The following is a 22,203-nucleotide window of genomic DNA, read 5'->3' as shown; positions in this document are numbered from 1 at the left end:
ATAAAATGTTAACAGTGAACTTGGAGAAATCAGGACAGGCAACAGGAATTTTGAGTGGTTCAGCTGTGAAGGGAAAGCTTGACGTAGCAACAGTAACTAAGGAGTGCAGGGCTTAGCCAATGACCAAAATTTATATATATATATATATATATATATATATATATATATATATATATGTGTGTGTGTGTGTGTGTAATGGAGTAAAAAATGCACTTTAATGATTCCTATTTTCAAATTAGCATCTGTGTACTTTATTTATCATTTTAATGATTTTATTGAATTTTTGTGAATTTTATCTCAATGAGTTATTTTTATTTATCTTTATTTTTGCTAATGTTCCCTGTGGAAATGACCCTAGCTGCACACTATCTCTTCTGTACCTCCTAAGCTTCCACAGTGCTCCGTTTCCCTCAGTGTTGTTTTGTATTGCTGAGGGTAAGTTCTGTGGAAAGGTGCTGCTGGGCTAATGTATTGTTTTCCTGGGAAATTGAACCATTTACGTTATAACTTTGAACACGTATTGTCTGATGTCAATGCAGTTATGTTACGTAGCAGTTTTGTGTTAGTTCGACCGTTAAAAGAAGTTTTAGCAATGTTTTGATTTTAACTTCCTAGCAGCCATTTTACCACGGCAGGCAGGCGGTGTAATGTGGCCAATGTAGTTCGTCGGAGAGTTCAGCGTCTCTTTCCTTGAGTAAACGCTGTATTTTTGTATGTTTAGGAAGCAGAGGGTGCAGTAAGAGGAAGCCAGAAGGCATTGTGTTCTACAGGTATGTGTTTTCCTTTTGTTTATTAATGTAATTTTCGTTGTCGCTGTCTCCTCACTCACACACTTTTTATTCAGCCCACCAGGTGTCACTGTTATGCTATTTTGTCTTAAGGAAACATATGTACTGTTGTCATGTATTTGTTGCATTCAATGCTTAATATTTTGTGGACAGTGTTAATGGCCCTCTATGAGAAATGTGCACTCTGAGCAAAATACCTCATGTAATGTATTTTAAATACATTAAGGTGTCTGCAGTCTCGTTTTGCACTGCTGAGGCAAGCAGAGGAAGGCAATTAATATGTGCATTGTGTTCTGAAAGAAGCCATCTCGCGTCGTCCTTCACACGCCCCTAACCACACCCGCTACACACACACACACACACACACACATATATAGGCACAAATGAACATACATGTAAGAGTATTTAGAAGCATTAGCAACTTTCTTTCCATGACAAGGTATTAATAGAATAATTGGGCTGCCATCGTACTAGATCCATGGTTGGCTGGCTCATAACAATTCTAAAAAAAGCATTTTAGTAGAAAGTTGTTGTGTATGTGCAGATATTACTTAAAGGAATAAAGTGCCTGAATTTTAATAAAGAAAGTCAAATCAAACATATACCTAGTTTTAACTGTTTAACAAATCCATTCACAAATCATAGGTTGTGAGTCACATGGTTTCTGAGGCTCATCTGCAAACACAGCAATAGGAAAATTCATAGCACCACTGAATGTAAATGCAGATGTCATGAATCAGCTGTCCAATCTTTTCTAAGTGGCCATAGTGGGCACAGAACCATTCAAAGCATAAAAAATTAGATGAATTCATCCTGCTCCATGTCGGGTGGTTCTTATCCTTGGCGTCATCCATTCAAATTTCTTCAACACTCACCTTTCATCTGGTTTTATTTCTTACATGGGGCATAACTCATCTCTTTTAGATTAGCTTCTAGTTGGGTGAAATGAGCCATAAATTTCTTTTATGTTGTATTGGTGTAGTGATTCCCCTTTTCCAACTGCCTGAATAATTCTTTCCCTGCTGTATTTTTTATTGTACCACAGCGATGTGCCACACTGGCTGTCTTCAGCACCGTGTACTGCTGTTTGTCTAACAGATTTAGTACGAAAGCAGAATGGACTTTCTTGTGAAAGGTATATGCCCTAACTTGGTTTTAAAAAAATATACGAAAAAAATTAAAGTAATTAAAATTAAAATGTCTTTTTCTAAGCCTTACAACATTTGTCACGTTTTACTCGGTGGCCGGGAGCCTTCATTTCCACCACCACTCCACTAAATCCTCAGCCCCATAATCTCCCATAAACACTCCCTGACTGTGGAACCTCCTTGGCACTGCCAGCATGTGTGTGCCAGCCCTATACACCCATTAGCATCGTAAAGCCTCTGCTTCTCATCCCCAACCCCCACTCCTCACAGCAAGGTGAGTTTGTCTGATGATTACTTCAATTTGCACTATGGGAGGCATTAATCCTCAACTCTGGCAAGAAATCTTTAAAAACAGAAAAATGACTTATCCATCCCCATCCACCACAGTCTTAAGTTGCGTGTGATTATTAGCAAAGGTTTACATACTGCAGAAATTGAATTTTGCTTGCTCTATATCCCTGTAGTGTCATCACTCCCTCCTCCCCTTCATAAACCCCCCTCACTGTTTTGCTCATATTCATCCCTCTGGTTTATTTGCACGTTCATACATCTCCCTCTCTAACCTCCTTTCTTCTGTCACCGCGCGCACACACACACACACACACACACACACACACACACACACACACACACACACACACACGCACACACCCCCCTTTTGTTTTTTTATTCTCTCTGACAGCCTTTATTCCAGTTAACCAGATCATTCCTATCTGTCCATACATAGGAAAATTGCGGTAAACAAAAACTAGAGGAAGATGCTGCCATTGAAATCAGAGAACATTTCTGTTTATTTCTTTCTACTCCCCTCGCTGCCTGTGATCTGTGCCTCTAATTCTCCCAGTGCACTGCAGCTCCTCCTTCCACCTCTCTCATCAGCTGCCCCTCCCTCTTCCTCTCTGTCTCTGCTAGGTGCAGCATGTATGTGAGCGCGTGTGAGCCAGCAGTGCCGCCTGTGTGTTTACATGTCAGCCTATCAGTGCTGCCGGATTTAGCGCATCTGGAGAGGACGGAGGCATTTCTCAAATGCCCCTCAGACAAGGGATTCTCATCGTTGCATATATCCCTCTGTCCCATTTGAATGTAGCCTGTCTTGAATCCTGCATCCCTGTCTCCATGCTTTCGGAGGCATTTTGAATTTCCTTGGCAACATGGAGCTGCCTGAATTAGAATTCTCTGCATGACAGTCCTGGTAAGTACTCTGTCTCTATGGTGGGCTTTGAGCACTGAGGCATTGGATCAGATTTATTATGGTGCAGTGGTGGGGCCAGGGGATCGCCAGAGAGCAAATTAATGTCAAGAATAAAACTGTGTATCATAGGGAAATGGAAAGGATTGAAAGAAGGAGAATTATTTGCTGAGGAGGGCTCCAGATCTTATTTGTGCTTTGTCATCCAGATGGGCTTCATTTTGCTGTGTGCTATGCAATCTGGGTTTTTACTTTGTATGTAACACACAAAAATTATGTTTGCATGTAACATCTGAACGTGCAGTATGCAGCTTTAATATTTTTGGACATTTACTGTATGTTTAAAATATAAAACATTATATTGTATGTGCGTTTGCATGGATGCATACAAACACACACAAATATGTCCTGCTTTTTTTGTATCACAGCTAAAAAGGTGTGAGGCTGAGCAGAAGTGCCTGTTTTGTATTTTGCCAGGGTGGTTGTTGCTGCTTCCTAATCTGCCCTCATTAACATTCATGTTCCTTCAAATGCCTGTAAACTCATCTCAACTCACACTTATTCATTCTCAGCAGCCTTTTGCTTTTGGCTGAATCCAGTGGCGATGAGGGAGCCTGTGCAGGTGTCTGATTTGCCACAGGTTAGATAGAGCCTCTAGGTGATGGGGAGGGTGGGTGTGGAGGATCATGGGTGACTTTTTATGATAATTTATGCAGGCCAAATAAACAATCTCTTATAGCTTAATTTCCATTGCCCGTTAGATTTGCATTTTCATAATGATGGCTGCAACGCTCCAGCAGGAACACAGTTATGATCTGTTTTAACAGTGCGGTAACAACCTCGGCAAGCCACAGACCTTTGACAGTCTCTGAGTGAAGAGTCTGCTTTTCACGTCAAGGCGTTATGAGATAGACAAAGCTCTTAATTGGACCCCTGTAATCAGCTGACTGGAATCCTTTTTTTTTGGTAGTTATTGATTATTAGTGCCGCACAATGTGAAGAAAAAGTTATATTGCGATGATTGTGGACAATATTGCGATTTGATTATAATGGAACAAATGGTACTATGAATCTACTTGATTAATTATCAAGGAATGCATGAAATACTGACATTTTCTGAAATGTGTATTTCTCATCTTGAACAAAGTTAAACAATATTTATAACAATAACAAGTGAAACAGAACAAGGGGAGCAAGTTGCTCTACGGAGGAGGCGGCTAGAAGCAGCAAATATGGGCACACTGGCATACTGGCACAGGCTCAATGTACATCTGTCTAATGCAGAGTCTCTATCCACAACCTGAAGGGGGAACTGTACATGAGTGTATTAAATAAAAAGTATAATTTTTAGTTAATGGTTTATTGTTAGTATAACAATAATATATTAAATACTACATTCAATAGAATTTCATATAATAGTATCCTTTTTTACCACTAGTTAATTTCTGTGGGTTGTTTTTGTTCATTAAATCCTTGTGCAAGCAAAATGCTCAACATCGGTCTCTAATTTGTTTATGCTAAGTACTAATATGTCAATAATCATATTGTTCAACATTTAATGATTTGCTATAGCGCGTCAAACTTTTTTAATGTCCTGTCCTATTCAGGCTGTGATTGGTCGGTTGACGAAAAGTGATGTACCCGTAAAGCACGTCGGCTATATGAAAGGTTGAACATGTTGAACAACAAAAGGCACAGATACAGCTATATGATAAATGGGCCATGAGCCAAACCCAAACCTTCCTTATCTTCTGCTAGTTTTCTTCTGTCTTACTGCTTTAGCTGTAGACGACGTCTCTCTGTCTGTCACAGAGCAACCGGAGCACCGGCATTTCTCCCGTTGCTCCGGTGACGAGTCCAACTATGTTTTGAACGATTAGTGGCAGGGCAGGGGGTTACGGTAGGTTGTTCTCTTAAAAGATACTCGCACACTGCTCATAAAAAATTTGTCTCATTGCACGTAGACTTATCTGTTTTTATGGGCACATGCGAGAGCCCGGTGTGGGCAGAGATAATGAGAGACTGCAGCGCGCACAAAGAAGAGAGCGTCACATACACTTTTTTTGGTTTTATTAAATCACTTTTTGCGGTTATGTAATCGCACTTGACGACATCATGATAGCGATTAGATTAATCGTGCAGCCCTAGCGAGTATCGATTTGTCCCCATTGCATATCTGTAAGTATCCTAGTGTGTGAATGTGAATGCAAGATCAGCGCAAGTTTCTAATTATACAAATTATGCACCATTTATGCACAAATTATAGCTGTAAATCAAGACTGGAGAATATACAAATCACATTATCACACATTACATTACTCTGCATTACAATGAATTAAAATTGATATGATTATATAAGATGCAAATTTATGTTTTTTTCAACTGGAGGCAACACACCAAGTTGCAATTAAAGTAGCTTGTGGGGATCTATGATCATATTTTTATCCCACCAGTAAATATGAATTCACTAGTGACTATTTTTAGCTCTGTTGTGGTGTTGTGAATATCTGGCTCTTTAGCTGTTAAATTACTTTAATGTTCACCAGCTACTCACCAACTATGTCTATCTGCCATGTGGTGCTGGGTAGGTAGCCTATAGAAGCTCTTTTTCCACAGCTGTCTGCAGTGGTGAGGCGGAACCAACACATTGAAGTTGCGGGTTGTGAAACCAGTGAGCTAAAAGACGCTAAAACACATACAGGGGAGCTGCAGAGTCAGGTGATGATTATCCGGGGGGTTCATCACTACAAGTGTAATTTGTTTATTATAAAAATATTTATTTTAGCAGCCTTAATGTTTCCCGCAATACAGCATAGTGTGACATCATTTTGCATTCTACCCACAATTTTAAGCATTTATAAATTTTCTGATTAGATGATCTGTGCAGTTAGTGAGAACCTATTGAGCTACTAATAACCTGTGTGTTTACTTAGTGAGGCAATTATATATATTATAAATTCAATATACTGTATATCCAGTATATATTACCTCATCCTAGTGTTTTGCACATAATTTGACAGTACTTGACAGCTGCGTACATGAGACTGATAGTAGCCTAATGGGTAAAATGGCAAACATACTTTGAGATGCTCTTAGTTCAAGCGACACTGGAAATCAGGACCTATTGTTTTGGTACCTGTACACAACCCCCACACTGTGATGAAGGTGTGTGTGTGTGTGTGTGTGTGTGTGTGTGTGTGTGTTACAGTCCATGGTAATATAGTATAATTATCTATAAATACTGACTCAAAGAGAGCAGGGGAAAAGCTCAAAGCATTGTCTTTGTGAGCTGATATATTTGAATAGAATCATAATATAACAACTGACAATTTTTATAATCGTTTTTCCAGTAGTAGTCATACAATTAGTAATACTAGTAAAATTATTTAAACAATGCACATAAATACAATACAAACTTTGGAGCAATACTTCAGTCCATTCCATTAAAAAATAAAACCAAACGGCTAGAAACAATCAAAGCAGTGCTGCTGTTTAATTTTTCACAGTAGTTTGTTCCACGCTGTCATATGCTTAACATTCTGTTATGTAGCAGTCTACATAATTGTGAACGGTAAATTGAAATGAAAGCCACCTTATTTGTTCCAAAGTTTACTATATGCTCTGTGTGAGTAATAATGATGTAGAATTATTAATGTCACCTCCATTTGAAGACTTTGTAGGGTCTCTTATGGTTAATTTTGTTTGAATTTGGGTTCTAATTATAGCCCATTTTATTTACAGCTGAAATCAGGGCAATCCTGTACAGTTCATTTGTGATGCCCCAGAAAGATGCATTGTATAAACTGGAAAGAAAACATACATGTTGTTACTATTACAGCATTTTCTGAAACAAGATCTATCTGGAATTGAGATGCTGCTACATAATGGGTAACATCAGCCACCCTGAAAAGGAAATTGTGAAAGGGGTTGTGGTGAAGACTGCCAGACCTCGTGTTTATACAGTGTCTGCTGGATGGCGAGGTGACAGAGACAGATCTGTCACAGGATACTCAAAAATGCGTTCTACAAATGTAGTCAGAAGGTCACAGTCCTGCTGTTCTGCAGCAGCCTTCCTCATTTAAATTTAATAACAGCTTTATGCAAAATAAAAAAGACTGTCAGGGGCTAGTAGGATAAAGGACAGAGGTTGCCTCATGTTCATGCTCCTGACTGGATTCAAGCCCTAGCATAGCAGAGCCTCCAATAATATACACTGAAATTGATCACGGTGGAAATCTTGCAAAGACTGTCTCTTCTCATTCATCTATCTGTCTGTTCATCCCATCCTTTAGCTTGGCTGGTATTTATAATATAAGTGACACCAGTGGTCTGGTTTCTTTCACTTGAAAGAAAGGACATGATGAATTATTGCTCTGTATTTCTGTTCTCCCGAAACTGAGAGGACTGGGGCAGTAAGCAATTAAGCCTCTGGAATCTTGGAGCCATATTTTTCTCTCAACACCAAGGCTGATGCATTCCTTCAAAGAAACTGAGGCACTCCATACTCTACTGTAGCCAGTGATTATTGTATGAGTGATTTGTTGTGAAACTCTCTTAAAATATCCCATTGTGCTTTCTAAAATTCAAAAAGCATGAACTCCAGTCCAAAACATCCTATATTCCCTGATGGAGAGCATCGGGGGTAAAAGTTTGTGTAATTTCCAGCTAATCCTACATGACTTTCAAGAGGAATGGGTATTAATGAAGAAAGGAGCCTCTTTTGTAGTATTACTGTTAGACAACTGTTAGACTGTCAAAGAACTAAGAAACAGATCTGCATGGTAATACTGTATAGCATGTTAAATATACTACAAGGTTGATTCCAGTTTTTCCAATATTTTAATGTTGATAAGGACGATAAGCTGTTTTAATGTCCCTTGTGATCTGACTGATCTTGTTGATTCTGAGCCAGTAAAAGTCCAACACGATGCAAATATAATATTATATCTTGATATAATAACAAATAAGATGTTGTTAGGCCAAAAGGGAATGATCAGTTTGAAAAAATATTGTAAAAGACAGGCTGCATGCCACTTATCTAAAGCAATATAAAAACATTAGGAAAATGTTTCTTTGGATGGCAAATTAAAATAATTTTCTGTATTAACGCTAAATCAAATTACACTTTCAAAGAGCTGTTGGTACTGCTTATCTCAGAGAATGAAAAGCTCAGTTTACCGCTCAATGCAAGCTTTTAGCTTCTTCGAATTAATTGTTTTGGTTCACCAGCCCGTCTGGTTGAGTCCCTGTTGCTCTCACTGACCACCCATATAAAACCGTGGGCAGCTCAAAAGCTCCCACACACTGATTGTACACTACCTGCCCAGTGTGAAATAGTAGAGTAGAAGCCAGGATCTTCTGGAGAGTCGAGTGCCTGGTAAAGACAGTCCAAACATCTAGGAACCCAAGGAGACAGATATTTATTCAGGAGTTGAAAGACCAAACAAGGACTAAAATCAAAATGATTACCAGATCATTTCTCATGCAGCCGGCCAAATAGTCCAGAAGAATTTAAATGCATAATCCATGTGTATATTGAATGAGTAAGTAACCACGGGTCAACCTTAGGCCATGTTCTTTTGGCTCACATTAGTCAAAAGAACGCCATAGTACTTGAAGGCTCTTGGGCTGTGGCTTTGTTTTTAAGTCTACTGTCAGGATCTATTGCTCAAAATTGCAGAATGCAGCTTTACACAAACAGTGTTTCTCATTAATTAACGAGACCATGGCGGCCCGCCACAGTGTAATTTGCGCTGCCAAAATGAACCAAAAATATTCGCACACTTTGGCATCCGAGCTGACAGGCAGGTTAGCGACTTTAATCTGTTATTTTCTGTCTTTATAAAGACAAGTGTTGCAGTATTAGTCCTACCTGAAGAGAGGCTATGAAGTCTTCATGTTACCCGATACGAGAACCACATACAACGTTACTTATCAAATTGGGTCGGACTTCATGAATTTAGCGCAATGATACACATGTGACAACATCCCGTTTTCAAAACAAGGTGTCTACCTATGGTCAATACAGTATGGAAATAAGATTAATTGGCTTATATTCACAGAAAGTATAAAACATATTATATGTGTCCATTAAAAGTAAAAAAAACAATAATAAAATGTTATTACTTACTAAATTACTTATTCTATTTTCTGTTCTTTTATTTAGGGTTGCTGGAAAAACATTAAATAAATTTGACTTTTGGTGCTATTTCATCACCATTTATAGCTATAAAATGTGTTTGATTAAATACATTTACTAGAGCACAACATTGTTTACAAGAGTACAGTTCTTCGATGATAGCCTCTTAATTTTACACCAAAATGAATGCATTTAACTTTAAAATGTACAAAATTTTCTTAACCCAAACAAAAAGAGTGGATCACTTAACATATCTGAGGTAGAACATTCAAAATAATTATGATAAAATCTTTTTTCAACAAATAAGCATGAGTAAAATTTCCAATTAAGTGCCTATTTGTTCATGATTCAAATCAATTAAATCAATAAAAAAAACATTTATTGGACACTTTTTCTATTGTTGTTTAGGAAAATTATGTCACGAAAATGATCATTATCAGTTTATTGCCCAGCCCTAATTTACAGTGGTCTAAGTTGGTAAAGAAATGGGATCACAAATATACTGATTCTTGATATCAAACCTGTCCACATCACTCAAGAAACAACATTTACATTTGATCAGATGCATTTTAATCACCAAATCCAAACCAAATAATCCTTATCTTTAGTCAATATTTCAGATTTAATCTAATTCTAGAAGCTGTAGAAGAAGACAACAATAGACTCAGCTAGAGACAGTAGCTCAGATGTCAGGCTAGCAGATATCAGTGTTCTCTGGGAATCTTACAAGGTTGAGCCATCAAGAATGTTTAGAAGAACCAACTGGCTCCACAGATTAGAGTACAACTCTTGCATAGTGAGAGATTCCAATATGACGAAGCATTGGAATCTAAACATCATTGTAACTAGACATATCTGAATACAATTGGAACTTTCTGATGAAGCTCTACAGTATTTACCACATAAAACGTACTGCTGATAGTGTCAGCAGAGCAGACACATACATGGAGAGAGAAACAGGAAGAGGCAAGGCAAGCCTGTGTGTTTATGAGACCAAGTGAGTGTGGGTGGGGGGGGAACTGAAGGGAAAGGGAGCAAATTCAAGTAGTGAGTAAACACTAAAGGGTTTAGAATGACGTACGGTTAAATTGGGGAGAGAGAGAGAGAACTTTATTGATCCCTGAGGGGAAATTGCGATGTTGTAGCAGCAAAATTGACACACATTACAAAAACTTGGACCAGACATATTTACACAAAATCACATATAATGTACAAAATTTAAATATTTGAACATCTATTTACAAAAATAGGTTTAAAATCTAAGATGTATAAGTGCAACTGCATATTCAGGATGTGCAATTTAGTATCACATGTTAATATTGAGAGTGTATGACACTCAATAATTGGAAATAAGAAATAACCTACTAGAAAGAGAATTATACCTTGCTAATGCTTACTATTGCACTCACATACAATAAAGACAGATAAATGCAAGGCACTCAGAAATCTGAGTGTAGCAAAAAGCTTTTATTCAAGCCTAGCTGACACCCACATGTTTCAGCAGGAGTCCTTTTTAGGGCCTGACACATAGGAGTCAGCTCAAAGTGCAGAGGGTGAGTTTTTTAAAATAATTTTCTAATTTCTGTTTTCATAGTGCTGAAGTTATTCTGAGATGCTAACATACGATGTTGATCTCACAGACAGAAACCATAAGGAATAGACTAAGGAGGAATAAGGTCAGTATGTTGTGGCATACTGACAATGCCTAAACTTTAACAATGCACATACACAGCAGGGTGCAGACCAGAGCTTTAATGTAAGTCCTTCAAAACTTCAAACATCGCACCACTGTGATAAAGGCAAGATAACTGAAAACATTAGGTGAGGTTAATAAAGCATTATGTACTGTAGAAGAGTTGCGTGATATGTTTCAGTTTTGTTATGAGTACGTCTTTGTCTGGCTGGGACATTTTGTTGGGAAACAAATCTAGCATTGCTCCGGCTTCCTCCCACCATCCAAAGACATGCTGGCTAGGTTAATTGGTGTCTCTAAAATTGTCCTTAGGTGTGAGTGTGAGTGGTTGTTTGTCTATGTGTAGCCCTGCGATGGACTGGCGACCTGTCCAGGGTGTACCCCGCCTTTCGTCCGATGTCAGCTGGGATTGGCTCCAGCAATGTTTTAGTGACTACCACTGTGTTACTTGGTGTCTTTTATTGCTTGTTTATCCTTGTTTTTGCGGTGATCCACATCAGTTCTTTTATGTACTGCTGCCTTTTTCACGGCAGACATGAATGATGGATGCACAATACTAGGATCTGAATCCGAAGCAGCTAAATGGAATATAGCCCATCATTATTATTTACCCTGGTGCTTTTTGTACTGTGAGATATCAATATGTATTCTGTGAAAATGGCCTACTGTATTTGTATAATATGGAAGATCCTGGTGTCAGCTGACCTGGGAACTTGAGCTATCTGAAGAAATGTTATGGCAGCAAATGATAAACTGAAGCTTGTCAGGTCATAATAAAGGTGAGTGTCTCATAAATTAGGGTCCTGTTTTAGATGCACTACTGAAGATGGAGGATCAAAGATGATTTGGTCAGTCTTGTCAACTGAAAACACAGGAGATCAGAGGGGCCTTCTGATCTTGAAGCTGGTTATTTCCAGATCAGTGGTATAGAGAATGAACATGTGAGAACGATGCAATTCTTACTGATTTTCTATTGGCTAGCACCCTTGGGGTGCCTTTGAACATAGTGCTGTCCCTGTAGAGGTGCGTACACAGTCTGCCCTAACATGACGGGACATGAAAAGCCTAATGGAGACTGTAACTTTAATTTCCATTAACCACAGTAGTTGGAGATGTTTAGGTAAAGAACAGGCTTCTACAATAGACTTTTCCATGTTCCCTGCCATCTTTGATACCATTCATCAACAGCGTCACCTGTCAAACTGAAAACAATCCAGCATGAATGTCAAAGTTTCAGTATGGGCCTGGATTTGTTGCAGAAGCACCCTCAGGCTTGAGGCTAGAATTTATTGTTAAAACTGCGTATCCATTCATTTTAATAAATGTACAGAAATGTGCTGCAGATCACATTCTCCAAAACCAATAGTAAAGTTTTGTCTAATTCTTGTACACGTTTGACAATTTTATGTCAAATCGGCATTAGGGCTGATCCCGAATAGTCGAAGATTCGCTGCTTCGATGGGCGGAGCCTGATTCGACTGTCAATCTCACAGTTGAAGCTTCGCAGTTAAACAAGGATCATGCCATTTTGGCGATATGGGGGTGCTCAACATCTGATTTTACATAGAACTACCACTTTTCTCCCAATAAGTTAATATACAGCCTATTACAATATAGGTTTCAACGTTTAATGCTGTAAATAAACATGTAACAAGAATAAAACCTTTAATAAATGTTTTTCAAGTGCGTACATAAATCCAAATTAACTAACCCTGGGTCGTCAGTGCCCGTGTAGGTGTAGCATGTATGTGTACAGTGTCAAAAGAGGAACACTTGCTGAAGAGATGGAGCCCCAACTTCACTGGTGTTGTGCAGCGTTGTCCGCACCTTTCATGACTTTCGGATAATTTTATCACCGTTAATAAACCACAGAAAGAATATTTTATCATTTTTAAACAGCTGGTTACTTGAAATAGACCCATGAGGAGCAATAAAGTTGTCGGCAGCATGGCATGCACACAAAACTCTGCGGTGACCGGTGAATGACAGGCGAGAGAGAAAAAGGTCTTCAAAAAGCCTCAGTTTAGAAGGAAATTTACAGTGTAAGTTGAATGAAGACTGAGACTACAGCTCTGCAGAAGACTAGTTTCAGCGAAAAACATGCACTAACTAATGGTAAATCTTTTAGGCTTTTGGTTGTTGGGAGTCTGAACACTTATGCTGGATTATGGGGGATGAGGTGTTTTGAGTAGGTTTTAGAGTAATTCAGTCCCCTTTGGATCTCTCGGCCACGCCCTTTTTTTCCATGATCCATTCCATAAGAAATAAGATTTTGTGCATTTGCTTGTCTTCCACAGTGAGTATTATTATTATATGGACTCTCTTGACATTTTCTCCTTCCAAAATCAGTATGGGTGTAGGTCTTCTGTGGAGTAACTTCTGAGGCAAAAAGTATATGCCTTTCTGAGTGAGAGTCCTGCAAGCTAGGGGATACTGCTGTCAAAACGAAATAAAAAAGATAGGGAGTTTGCTGACCCCATGCAGGTGTGTTTCTGCAACAGGGGTAGTTCCCATGTGCTGAACCATTTTGTCCTTCTCTAAGCATCTGGTCCTGGCATGGTGGATCATCAGGCCATGCAGTTTCTGTTTAGGTTTGCAGGGATTGTTACCTTTATCTTAAGCTTTCATGGAGGATTTGTTTTCATGGGATTTCTCGTATCTGACTGCTCCTTCTTCTGGAGGATGTAGATTAGCTGGCAACCCTTGGTGCAATACAGTTCTTAAATGTCTATGTTCACCCAGCAAGTATTTATTGTAATAAAATTGTTATTGCAGGTCATTGTACATATCAGTACTGTTTGTATGTGAACCTGTGTAGATCTGTAAATGCAAACATTTGACTTCCATATAAATATTTCCATGGCAATAGAGATGAGGCTACAAGCCAAAAAACACAGATACATACATATATACATACATAATGTGTAGGTCATAAGACAAGTTCCACTGTAATCCCCCACAAACACTGTCACTTCCATGCAGCCCACAAGGTCTTCTTGTTTGTTTGCTTTTTGACTTTTAAATTTGTCAGTCGAACACACAATCTCACCTCTTTCTAAACAGCTGCAGAATAAAGCAAAGCAGTTTGAGATATGTTTGCCACTTAACAAAAACCTATGTATAAGAGGGGTGCTAACGAGGTCACTGTTCACAACTATAATGAAGAAAAATTAATCAACGAGTAGTCTAGTAAATACAATAATTTACAAACTGCCATTGAACACTCACCACTCACTATATATGGATGACACAAGGTCTGAACAATTAATCAAAGTTTTATTGAAATTGCAATATGACGTACTACAATTTAAAATTTTTGTTAAAGGTGATATTTGTGTTAAAATAGCATTTTAACTTAAATATTGTCGTGCTGCAGAGATGTCCTGGCCTACACATCATATTCTAGAGACTTAGGAAAACATCTTTGATTATACAGATCCAGCAAAAATCACACCATAATTCATATTAATGTTTTTCAATGAAGATTAGAATTATGATATAAAAAGGATCATTCGCCCTTGCTACACAAATCATATCGAAATTGCAATATTAGTCAGAATGTTGGTAATTAGATTTTATTTCGAAATCGTTCAGCCCTAGTTGAGAAAAACTTATAGGCAACATTTGTCAACTATGAACAACAAAAATAGACAAATCATCTGTGCTCAAACTGCATGTGCATCTATCAAAGAAAAAAAGCTAAATTAATATATCAAGGGAAATACACTGAGAACTCAAGCTGCCTTGATGAATCATGACAGCGGTCACAAGCGGGGCCACGATAGATAGTGTACAGTTTATAAAGAACTGACAAATAATAAATTGGTTTGCAATGAATGATAAAGCTTTGTATTTGCAACTTCGATGTGGTTACTTTAGAGTTAGTCATTTTTCATTGACTAGGATGTTTACATTATTTTATAATTTTTAAAAAAGGCCTAATTCCCCTTTAAAATGTAAATATCACAATTGTCCTTCCAACATTATGCTGCACAACAAAGGTACTTAACAATAATTAAAAACAACCGAAGGGCATGTATGCACCGATGCATATAGCTAATTTGTCTGCATACTGCTTGCAGACATTCAGTGACCCATTAGCAGTGCACACCTCTCTTTGGTCTGCCCTGTATCAAACCACACCATAACAGAGCAGATGCAGAGATTCAAGGCAACGAGAGACTAATGGTGAGCTGAGACATGCTTTTCAGAGAAGACTATGACAGGGTGAGAAGTCCGCAGAGAAAATGCAAGCAGTCATAGAAGGGCAGAAGAGAAAAGGCTTGTCCACTCGTATTCTTCGCCTGCGCAATACCATCAAAAGACGAAATGGAAAGAATCAGGGTGGGGACAAAGACATTTAATTTTTTCTCTTCGAAGAAGAGAATACTTTAAACCCCACTCTAAATATGTAAAGACTAGAAATTGTGTAAGATTGCAATTGAGCGGCCATTTGCCAACCTGTTTTTTTAATTCAGAAATACCGCTCAAGGTCAGTGATACAGTAAGAAGATCTGGGCTGTAAGGCCAGAGTACACAGATAGTACCCCTGTCCTTACCATTCTCATAAATCATGCATGGTACTCTGGTCACCATTGCATTTACTTTTTTTCGATTAGCAATGACATCAGTGAGCCTCATTCATATTTCTGAATGACAAGATAAAATCACACTCTGTGTCAAGCAGATAAACACGTCACCCATTTTCTGCATTGACTATCTTAGTAATATTCAATTTCACTCGAAGATTTAGCATCTGTCACAATAGATCAAAGTTAAACTTGTGCTTATATGTATGAGATATTTGTCTTTAAATAGACTGAATTGCAGTCTGTTTTAAAAAATATTTCAACATCCCGTTGGAAAAGCCTACATGCCATATCCATTTGTAAATTCACGTAATTAGGGACACAAGTGGGAGGTCACAAAGGAGCTACCGATTGACACTTAAGCTTTCATTCTGACAACCTGCTTTTTACCATGCCCATACACACTAGATTGATACCCAATGTGTCTGACATATGCAGCCAGCACAAATTAACAGATGTGGAGGAAGTGAAAATGGAAGCTGTAATTACTGTATCATTGTAACTACTCAGACCGCAATCCAAGCTGCCTCAGTCCCATGGCATTAATTCACTTAGAGTGATGTGTAATTTGTGTTGGTGCAATAAAAGCAGAATCATTCTAATCTTCACTATCACATTTAATATTTTTTTAAAGCTACAACAGCGTAGTGGTAAACAGCAAAGAAGGTTCTAAAAACCACTACACTGAAAATATGAAGCGCTCTTTCAAAAACACAAGAATATGCAGAGTCTGTTCAGCCCCCACGTATCATGACAACATGATGAATATTTGGACAGAGACTGGATACACGTCTCATAATGGGATTTCCTTTTTGAAATTCAAATGATACATTTCTTTACATCACTGTTTATTGTTTAAAAAGTTTATTATAATTTGGAATTTAATTTCCCAATTGTAAAGCGATATAGATGCACTAATGTATAAATAATAAACTTGCATGCTTTTTTGCTCAGTCCAAGTCGTCATTATGTAAACAAAAACACTGATGAGGCCTGTCTTCACAATAAAAAGTGTCAGTGTCATTTCTCTTACTTTGCATGAGGCTCTTTTAAGAGTGTGTCCCACTGATATAGCTGTGACTTAAATCACATGATTGATGTGAGAAGTAGTGCTTGAAGGTTTTAGCAAGTTAGCAAGTTCCCCAGAGTCAAAATCAAATAGGGGTTTAAAGTTCTCTGACAATTACCCTCTCTCCAGTTATCGCTGCTTGGCAGCAATCTCTGTTTTATATCACCGCAAGGTCAACAGCTCAGCAGTGGCATGGGATGTGTCAAGTTTGCAAATATTTGAGGGAGCCATTTAAAGAGGTACCATGGCATTTTTGGCTGCTAATTAAAACAGTTTTTATGAGCAGAAAGAATGTGTCACTGATATTGGCAGTAATTGTTTTCAGCACAGTCAGAAGCACAGTAGCGTGGTTATATTGTGTGACCAAGCCCTTTTATTGATTGGCTGATTTCATTACTTGTGAGGAAAGTCCCCACAATCCAATTTTATGCAAGGAAGATGGCTTATATCTTTGTGAAAATTCTGATTTCCACTGGCTTTGCAAAAGTTATGAAAGGTTTTATGATGTATTGAGCTCATACTGTAGGTGATGTTGAAAAAAGAGCCAAAATTCTTTCCTAATTCTATGGTCATAATTTGACCTTGTGAATTAAATAACAATGGTTCATTGAGCTGTTATGGTACAGTATTTTAAGAAACACTTTTTCATACTTTAATATAGTCTAAAAAGTACTTATTACTGTACTGTATCTGTTTCATTTTGTGTGTTCAGCTGGAATTATTGGCATATTATATTATTGGCATAACATTCATAAAAATCAAAATGCAATAACGGACTGAATGGAATTCTGATTTGGTGCATTTTCTTGACGTAGAAATTAATTACAGACATCATTTCCATAACTCTTTGCTGGATATTTCCATCCATTATGAGTATGATTCAGCATTGTTCAAAACTGTCAGCCATTTCTGTATCACCCTTTCACTCTACCAACCCCAGTTTTTCCATGTCTCCACAGGTAAGCAGTAGGATGGTGTCTGCTGAGGCAGGGGGGCACAGCTACTTGGTGGCATGCTGGCAGCCCATCCTGATCCTGATGCTGGGCACTGTCCTTTCTGGCTCCACCACCGGTTGTCCCTCCCGATGTGACTGCAACGCTCAGGAGCGTTCAGTTGTGTGCCATCGACGGAGACTGGCAGCTCTTCCTGAGGGTATTCCCACTGAAACAAGGTTGTTAGACCTCAGCAAGAACCGTCTGAAAACTCTGGGGCCCGAGGAGTTCATTAATTACCCTCAACTGGAGGAGCTGCAACTTAACGAAAACACAATTTCATCCATTGAGCCTGGGGCTTTCAGCAACCTTATGAACCTTCGAACTCTGGGCTTGCGCAACAACCAGCTGAAGCTCATCCAGCTGGGGGTGTTCACAGGCTTGACCAACCTCACACAGCTGGATATAAGTGAGAACAAAATTGTCATTCTGCTCGACTATATGTTCCAGGAGCTGTACAACCTGAGGGCTCTGGAGGTTGGCGACAATGACCTGGTATTCATCTCACCCCGATCATTTCATGGCCTCAGCAACCTTGAAAGCCTCAACATTGAGGGATGCAACCTGGCCTCAGTGCCCACTGATGCCCTTAGCCATCTGCATAACCTGCTGTCACTTCGATTACGCTATCTCAACGTCACTGTCATAAGGGATTACTCCTTTAAGAGGCTGTATCGGCTCAGAGTGCTGGAGATTTCTCATATGCCTGCCCTGGACACCATGACTCAAAAATGCTTGTTTGGACTGAACCTCACATCCTTGTCCATCACAAACTGTAACCTTACTGCCATCCCCTACCAAGCCATCAGTCACCTAAGATATCTTCGGTTTTTAAATCTGTCTTTCAATCCCATTTTAACTGTGGAAGGGAACCAACTGTTCAACCTACAGAAGCTCCAAGCTTTTCATTTGGCTGGTGGGAGATTAGCTGCCATTGAGCCCTACTCTTTCCGAGGACTCAACCATCTCCGTGTACTCAATATATCCAGCAATAGCTTGAGCACCCTGGAGGAGTCGGTGTTCCACTCAGTAGGAAACCTGGAGACCCTGGCTTTGTATGACAACCCTTTGGCCTGCGACTGTCGTTTGCTCTGGGTCTTCCGCCGGCGGTGGAGGCTCAACTTTAACAGACAACAGCCCATGTGTGCGTCACCTGATGTCGTGCAAGGAAAAGAGTTCAAGGACTTCCCAGACATCCTCCCCTCTGACTATTTTATTTGTCAGAAATCAAGGATCGTGGATTATAAGGTTCAAGAGAGCCATGTAGATGAAGGAACTACGGTTCATTTTGCTTGCCAAGCTGAGGGTGATCCAGTCCCTGTGATAATGTGGCTAACCCCTAAGAAGGAATACATCACTACCAAAACTGTGGGGTCAAGACTTTCTGTGTCCAATGAGGGCACATTAGAGGTACGTTACTCCCAAATCCAGGATAACGGCACCTACTTGTGCATTGCAAGCAATGCAGCTGGCAATGACACCAAAGTTGCTCACCTTTTTGTCCATAGCTACTCTCCCAATTGGCCCCACCAGCCAAACAAGACATTTGCATTCATTTCCAACCAGCCCAGCGATGAAGGTGCTAATGTAACCCGGGCAACAGTTCCATTTCCGTTTGATGTAAAGACACTTATCATAGCAACCACCATGGGATTTATCTCTTTCCTCGGAGTTGTCCTCTTCTGTCTTGTAATATTATTCCTCTGGAGTAGAGGGAAAGACAATACTAAGTCAAGTATAGAGGTTGAATATGTTCCACGTAAAGAGGAAACAGAAGAGGCCAGTCCAACTGAGGCACCCATACAATTCAATATGAAAATCATGTGAACTTCAAACAGGAGGCCATGTAAGCTTACAAACTGAAGTCGGGATGCATTTTATCCTCGCTTCAAATATGTTTATGAGCGATAGGAATTGCACAGCAGCAAACGCATCTTGACACTATACCCTAAACATTTTTTTTTACTTCAGGGACTGAATCTTAAAAAACAAATTTTGAATTTAAAATATTTAAATTTCTGTAAATGTGTATTGGCAATTCTCAATCAGTATGTTAACATGCATTAAAACAATTGGATTACTGTGTGTAACTAAATTAAGGTAATGGTTTGAATAAAGCACATGGATCACAGTAGACTAATTTGCCCAGTAAATCGAGTTTACATGATAGGTGGGCTACTGTCTGGAAGGATGAGGACAGGTATACAGGTATAGCCTAATTCTTCTATCAGCGCAAAATAACAGAAAGATGGATAGGGTACAAAGCACAATAACCCACTATTAGAACCCAAGTTTTGTCCCATCATAAGCAGTTAAGTATAATATGAGTGTACATGTTTAGATAAATAGAAAAAGATAGAGAGATCCATGTTATGTTTTGAGAGAAAAAAGGTGTAGCCTACATTCACGAAAGAAGTTGTACAATTATACATATTTACAAAGATAAATATATTTTTGAGAACAATTGCTATATTACAAGACTAAATTAATAATTAAGAAAAAGGAAATAATATTCAAGAAGTTGTGTTTTGAGAGTTGTAAAACTACCAGAAATTGTCATGTTAAAAAAAACAAAACACTTTTGGATTGTCTGAAATTTAAGAATTAAGAATCAGTTGGTGGGTTAGAGACAAAGGTAAAGTATACTTCACCACCCGTCACGTGTCTGTGACCAGTGGCCTTTAACAACTTTCCAGAATCATTCAATTGTGTTTTGATGTTTTCTCTGCACACTTGTCCAAAATTTCAAACCGTAGCCTTTATCTCTGTTGACATACAAGTATTATTGTCAACTGGGCGTCAATTTTAATTAATCAGTTATAATAACTGGAGTATTTCCTTAATCTAGCATCAGTTAATTTAGAAGTGGGAATGTTAACACACTGAATGAGAAAAATAAGCCAGTCCAACTTCTTTCTGCCTACAAAGGAAGTCATTAAATGTATAGAGATGTTGGCTATACATATTTTTTCTGTATTTTATTCTTTCCTTGTACATTATCCTATTATGGCACAATAGTAATGCTTGTAATGGTTGTGGTTTTTGAACATATTACAATCTAAAGAGCAGATTAAATATTCAGTTTTTGAATTAACTGAACCACAAGAGTTTTGCTGTTTTTCAGTGTGTAAAAAAGACCCTTGAAGATAATCAAATTAACAATTTATCATGAAGTGTGTTTACCCATTTGGCAGTTTAATAAGTGCAAGTACTCTGTCCAAGTCCTGAGGTTATATTGTCACCGGTGCATCTCAAAAAGGGTGACATTATTCTTTTGTTGCCTTAAGTAACCAATTTTCCAGATTTCAGCTTAGCAATACCCAACGTTTATGTGTAAAATGGAGTTTTATGCCTCATAAGGATTTTATGTTGTCTAATTAATTTTACAGTCAAAGTCTGCTCTGAAGATAATGTGTTCATTAACTCTTAAAATACTTGTTTAAAAGGGATGGGCAAATTAAAATAAATAACATTTTATACTACGGGGTGCTTATTTTATGCTAATCTAGTATAAAAATAAATGAGAAGACACATGTTTCATGTCTAAGAGAGGGGATATCCTGTGCTGCAAGTAACACAATGTTCACAGAGCTTATTTGTTTACTTAGGAGGCACACAGTGAAGCACACTTGTAGAATACCCCTCAAATACTCATCTCACTGCAGATAATATCTGTACTTGCCAGTGTAATCAGAAAATCCTTCTTCCTAGAATACACATGTCCATGTCCTCCCGTTTTTTCCCCATATTTTACGGTTATCTGCCCGTATCCAGAGATGGGGACTTGAGTTTGAGACTGTGACTCAAGTCCGACTTAAGTCGCACACACAGTGACTTCAGACTCGACTTGAAACTTGAGATGCCGAAGTCGTGAACAATGTTTATTTTTAGGAAACGTCTGATGAGCTTGATGTTATTCCCCTCCCTCCATTACCTATAACCTGCCTATGTAACACGTAGTATCAGCTGCGCGCAGCCACACAGGGAGGACAACAAACACCGGCAGCTGCTGTGTTATTCATCATAAACTTTGGCTTAACAGGCTACAGGTTTATTGTTTATCATGTAATATTACAGTTTTATTTAGTAAACGTTACACTGGGTTTGAGAGTCTGCAGGGTGTGTTGACTTACAGTAGTTTAAGCTGTCATTAATTGCATTGCACATTACATAGTTGTGCTCTGTAAGTGAAAAACAGATTACAGTTGCAGAATTCCATATAGCTGTGCAGTGTTATAAGCAGCCTGGATTGAACACAGCAGGTGATACAACATTCATTATAACCACGAGTGACTTGAGACTTGACTTGGATTCTAGCTCAAAGACTTGTGAGCATCTCTGCCTGTATCCTCCCGTTTAAATATTTTCCCATTTTTAACATTTCTAAAAAAATTTTTTTTGAAATCTGCCATGTAAATTTTAAATGTTTACTAAGCTCCCCTCCGGTAAAGCCAGTAGTATGTAGAACATTAGCTGTAACAGTGACGGGAAGTAATCGACACCCGCCAAGTTTACAAGTTAGTACATTAATAAATAAGAGACCAATTTAGATTGTTTTCTTGCACAAGGATTTAATTAATGAAAACAACCCAGGGT

General features: G+C 38.5%; 1 protein-coding gene across 8 annotated transcripts; it reads left to right on the top strand.

Moving 5' to 3' along the window:
- The first annotated feature begins 396 nt into the window (after positions 1-396).
- Positions 397-21,089, top strand: lingo1b (leucine rich repeat and Ig domain containing 1b). Of its 8 annotated transcripts, none has more exons than XM_046032913.1 (5): positions 578-770; positions 1,834-1,923; positions 2,075-2,210; positions 2,849-3,128; positions 17,575-21,089. In XM_046032913.1, exons 4-5 carry the CDS (start codon positions 3,117-3,119, stop codon positions 19,432-19,434), a joined length of 1,872 nt encoding a protein of 623 aa, XP_045888869.1. In that variant the 5' UTR covers positions 578-770; positions 1,834-1,923; positions 2,075-2,210; positions 2,849-3,116; the 3' UTR covers positions 19,435-21,089. The 8 variants fall into 8 exon arrangements, with proteins under 8 accessions (XP_045888872.1, XP_045888868.1, XP_045888873.1 ...); XM_046032911.1 differs by having other exon boundaries at positions 2,001-2,210; XM_046032912.1 differs by lacking the exons at positions 1,834-1,923; positions 2,075-2,210 and adding an exon at positions 418-435 and having other exon boundaries at positions 722-770.
- Positions 21,090-22,203: the final 1,114 nt, after the last annotated feature.

The sequence above is a fragment of the Micropterus dolomieu genome, linkage group LG20 (assembly GCF_021292245.1).
Source record: "Micropterus dolomieu isolate WLL.071019.BEF.003 ecotype Adirondacks linkage group LG20, ASM2129224v1, whole genome shotgun sequence".
Taxonomy (NCBI): Eukaryota; Metazoa; Chordata; class Actinopteri; order Centrarchiformes; family Centrarchidae; genus Micropterus; species Micropterus dolomieu.
The sequence above is the reverse complement of the archived record's forward strand: the minus strand, read 5'-3'. Positions and strand labels throughout refer to the sequence as shown.